The 4,292-nt window shown below is 51.8% G+C and overlaps 1 protein-coding gene across 1 annotated transcript; it reads right to left on the reverse strand.

The window, feature by feature from the left end:
• Window positions 1–579: 579 nt before the first annotated feature.
• On the reverse strand, window positions 580–3,698 carry DLX2 (distal-less homeobox 2). The gene is made up of 3 exons (XM_070737350.1): window positions 3,326–3,698; window positions 2,657–2,841; window positions 580–969 (listed from the first exon to the last, which is right to left on the reverse strand). The coding sequence occupies exons 1-3, from the start codon at window positions 3,696–3,698 to the stop codon at window positions 580–582; spliced, it is 948 nt and encodes a 315-aa protein (XP_070593451.1).
• Between the last annotated feature and the right edge of the window lie 594 nt (window positions 3,699–4,292).

Consider the following 4,292-nt stretch of genomic DNA (forward strand, 5'->3'; position numbering starts at 1 on the left):
AATTAAATAAGAAATTTTGCACTAGCGCTTCGATGAAAACAATGGGGAGAAAAAAGTGAGATCTGCGCTGGCCGCGCGCACAGTTTTTAAAGTCTTATTTGCTGCAGGCTAGGCGGGGGACGTAGAAGGTAGAAAGCTGGTGGGAAAAAAATAGACTGGTATTTAAAAAAAAATTAGGTCGAGGTGATTGGGGCGGGTGATCAGAAAACTCCGAAGGAGAAAAAAAAAATCATGTAGAGCTTTTTTTTAAAAAAAAAACCTAAGGGTGTGACCACAGCTTTGCCCGGATTTCACGCTTGTCAGTAAGAATCTGATCAGCGACTTCGGAGTCACCGATTGGGTGAGCCGAGGTTTTTGAGGAATTGGGGAAGAGACTTAGAATTGAGTCCGAAACTTCAGGGATTGTTGGCTGAAGTCTCAAGGCGCTTGTCCCCTTTGGCGCCACCAAATCGGGCGGGCGGGCGGCCGCCGCTGAGATGCTTTCGGGTGGGGAAGGAATTGCGGGTGTGTGTGAGAGATACACACTCCTGCCCACCGGAAAGGTCCCTTGGAGCGTACATTGGGTGGCCGGGGCTGGGCTTAGAAAATAGTCCCCGCGCTGACAGCCCCGCCGTGGTGATGGGCGTGATGAAGATGAGGGTGATGCTGGTGAGACTGCCCTTGCTGCAGGATCGGGGAGGCTCCGGGCAGGTGGGAAGCTGCGGCGCTGGACGCCTGGTGGTACCACGAGTAGTTACCCAGAAAAGCGGCGGCTCCGCTCGGAGTGCCGGGGCTCGAACCGCCGCTGCTGCCGCCGCCGTTACTCATTCGCTGCGGGTGGGGAGCAAAGTCCCAGGTGAGGGTGGCTGAAGCGGGAGGCGACACGCAAGGGGGAGAGGAGCTGCCGACACGTTGCTGGTCCCCCGGGATTTCACCGCTCTTCCACATCTTCTTGAACTTGGACCTGCGGTTCTGGAACCAGATCTTCACCTTTGCCAAAGAGAAGGGTGGGGGGAGGACAAGGATGAGCGAGAGACAGTAACAGCCTAGCCCTTTCCCATCTAAAATACACATAACATAAAAAGGACCGCAACAACTGCCCTTCTTCTTCCCAATTCGTTCTGCCTTCTGCAAATTCTCCCATCAGGCCCGCCTTCTCCGAGTATTCAAGGGACGGTCCCAGATTGTTATTTTTGCGAGTGGCTGGTCACCCACCCACCCCAGGCTTATTAGATTGGTTGTTTGTTTATGCCAGGCTTTGGGAGTTTTTTTGTAATCCCCGAGATTTGCGGCTAAGAGGAAAAAACCTGGTCCCCCCAAAACAGACTTTGGGGAAACTCACAGCTCAGGTATGGGGCTGAGAGGTTACAAAGGGGCAAGGAGTTTGGTGGAAGAAAGCTCGATCAGGAAAAGTCTCCTATTTTGTTTTTGTGAGGTCTCCAGCCAAAAAGTAGGCTTGGTGGAATTCCTTGCACAGTGAAGGGGCAGAATTGCTGGGAATTTCTCCAGAAATACCTGGGGCGCGTTCAATGGAGAGCATCTGCCCAGATAAGGCAGTTTGAAGAATGCCCGGTTCTCCAGCATCTCCCATGGGCATCAATTGAGATTGAGTTCAAGAACCTGCTTTTCTTGCCAAGTCTCTCCATTGCCTACCTCTCTTTGGGGGTTTTTAATTCCCACCTGACCTCCCTAATTTAATTTAATTGAAAATGTCATGGGACTGGTCAACTATGGATGGATAGAGCAGGAAAGGGGATGGCTACCTGGACTGAAAGAAAATGTGATGGTCGTATTTAATTTCAAAGAAGAGTTGAAAAAGATCTAGCATTAGGTTTCCCTGATATTTGAGTTTTGCCACTTTCCTCCCCTTTCAAATACTATAGTACAGACTTAGGAGGCACTAAATCCACTGAAGCACTGGGATCTTAGGAAAAACAGGATCTGGTCCCACCTCATTGTTCCCCTGGCAATGGCCTCTATGGGATCCAAAACATAGCAGAATGAATCAGAAACCTATACTGGAGAAGAGACAAAGGAGACCTCCCCTACATTTGTGGAAGCGGTGCAGGGCAGCCTTTTCCCATGTTCACAAAAAAAAAAAAGGATGAGAAAATATCCTTGGCACAAAATAAGCCTCTCTGCCCCGAGGCAAGGCAAAACTTTCTAGGAGCAGCTTCTATGCAGCTGAATAATGTGGCGGGGCTGTGATTTCCCTGAACAAAGAGGAGGTGGAAGATCCCACCTGGTGCTTTGGGCATTGCCTTCAACCAACACTCCTAATCTGTTTGTTGAATTAGCTCCTTTCCTGGATTGGTCCATACACTGGACCATACATTGGGCAAGTTAGCTGGGTTTGCCCAAGCAGCCCCCACAATAGCAGTTGAAATCTTATCACCGGCTCAAGGTTGACTCAGCCTTCCATTCTTCCTAGGTGGGTAAAATGAGAACCCGGATTGTGGGGGCAATAGGCTGGCTCTGTTTAAAAATGCTATTGCTAAGCCGCCCTGAGTCTAAGGAGAAGGGCGGCATTAAAAAATTGAATAAATAAATAAATATACAACTAGTCAAGATCAAAACCTGGCATCAAATGTGGCAATGCCGCATAGGTATTTTACTGCTCCGGTAAAGGAAACCGCTCCCCCCACTCACTCCCGACACACTTCTGGTGCCTTCTTACCTGAGTTTGGGTGAGGCCTAGCGAAGCTGCCAACTCAGCCCTTTCGGGCAGTGCCAGATATTGGGTCTTCTGGAAACGTCTCTGTAAGGCTGCCAACTGAAAACTGGAATAGATGGTCCTTGGCTTCCGCACTTTCTTTGGCTTCCCGTTCACTATTCGGATCTCCGGCTCGACCTCTTCTTTCTCTGTGGCAAGAAAGGAGGGGGGGAGGGGAAGGGTGAATGATCCGGTTTCAGAAATATTGAAGCCACATTTATTTAGAATAGAATAGAATAGAATTCTTTATTAGCCATGTGTGATTGGACACACAAGGGATTTGTCTTTGGTGCAGATGCTCTCAGTGTACATAAAAGAAAAAGATACATTTATTGTTGGGTGAGCTTGTGGAGCTTCGGCTACAATTCAATTCAATTCAATTCAATTTATTAGATTTGTATGCCGCCCCTCTCCGAAGACTCCGAAGTCTCTTTCAAGGACGGGTCAAAAGATCCCAGTGCCACAATGCCAGCGAGATGCTATTTGAGAACACTCCCCTGCCCTCTTCCCTCCCCGTTCCAAATGAAACAATTCAGGCTTAACAAACCAGAAAGGGGGGGGGGGGATGTCACATTTTGTTAGGAACTCTCCCCCCCCCCCCCAACAATGATCTCTTGCGCCCAAGAGTCTTACCGGGTTCGTTGTTGATCGGGGGCGTCCTCGCCCCATAGGTTGCATAGGAGCTGTAGGAGGTGGAGTATCCCAGGTCGTAACTCCCGGCTTTGGTGGCGTAGGGCACGGCGCCGAGGCCGTTGGGGTGGTACTGGTAAGAGCCCATCTGGGCGTAGGGCGACCCGCTGCTCCCGTTGCTGCCCGCGCCTCCTCCAGCTCCGCCGCTGTGCTGTGGCTGGTTGGTGTAGTAGCTGCTGTCCGTGGCGGTGGACACGGGCAGCGTGGGAGATTCCTGGGGTTTGTGCAAGCTGTGCTGCTGCTGCTGCTGGTAACTGCTGGAGGTAATCTGGTTTGAATGCATATCTGAAACAAGGCTGTCAAAGACTCCAGTCATTCTGGTCCTCTATCCCCGCCCCTCTCCCTCCCTCCCTCCCCCCGGCGCTGGCTCCCTTCCTCCTCCCCTCGCTGGCTCCAAGAATACTCCAAGTATACACAGGACCGCCAGCAGCAGGGGAGGAAAGTAACTCGGGAGTTCCCTTTCTGCGACGGGCCGGGGCGCAAAGTCCTCTCGCCCCCTTCTCTCCCCTCTCGCTGGGGGGGTGGGAAGAGAAAAAAAAGAAGAAGAAAAGAGGGAAGAGATCACTGCAGATCTCCAGGGATCTCCGCCGGCCCCGCCAGAGTTACGGGAGGAAGAGGGCAAAAAGTTGCCATGGCGGTCCGGCTCCCTTCCGACTTTTGCGCTTCTTTTTAAAAGGCAAGGAGGCGAGATCCACCCCAGTTGCGGGGAAGCTAAAGCCACTCTGCAGCGATGCTCCGGCCCCGGCTCCCCTTTACGATGGTCTGCGGCTCGTGGATGCTGCCAGGTGGGCATTTAACGCCGGGTCACGTGAGCGCGGGCGACGTCACCTAGCAACAGCCAATCTGGGCCTCCCTTCTCGTTGTCTTCTTTCTCTTTTCTTTCTCTCTCTCGCGCTCCCCCTCCTCCTTC

This window comes from Erythrolamprus reginae, chromosome 1 (genome assembly GCF_031021105.1).
Source record: "Erythrolamprus reginae isolate rEryReg1 chromosome 1, rEryReg1.hap1, whole genome shotgun sequence".
Lineage (NCBI taxonomy): Eukaryota > Metazoa > Chordata > Lepidosauria > Squamata > Dipsadidae > Erythrolamprus > Erythrolamprus reginae.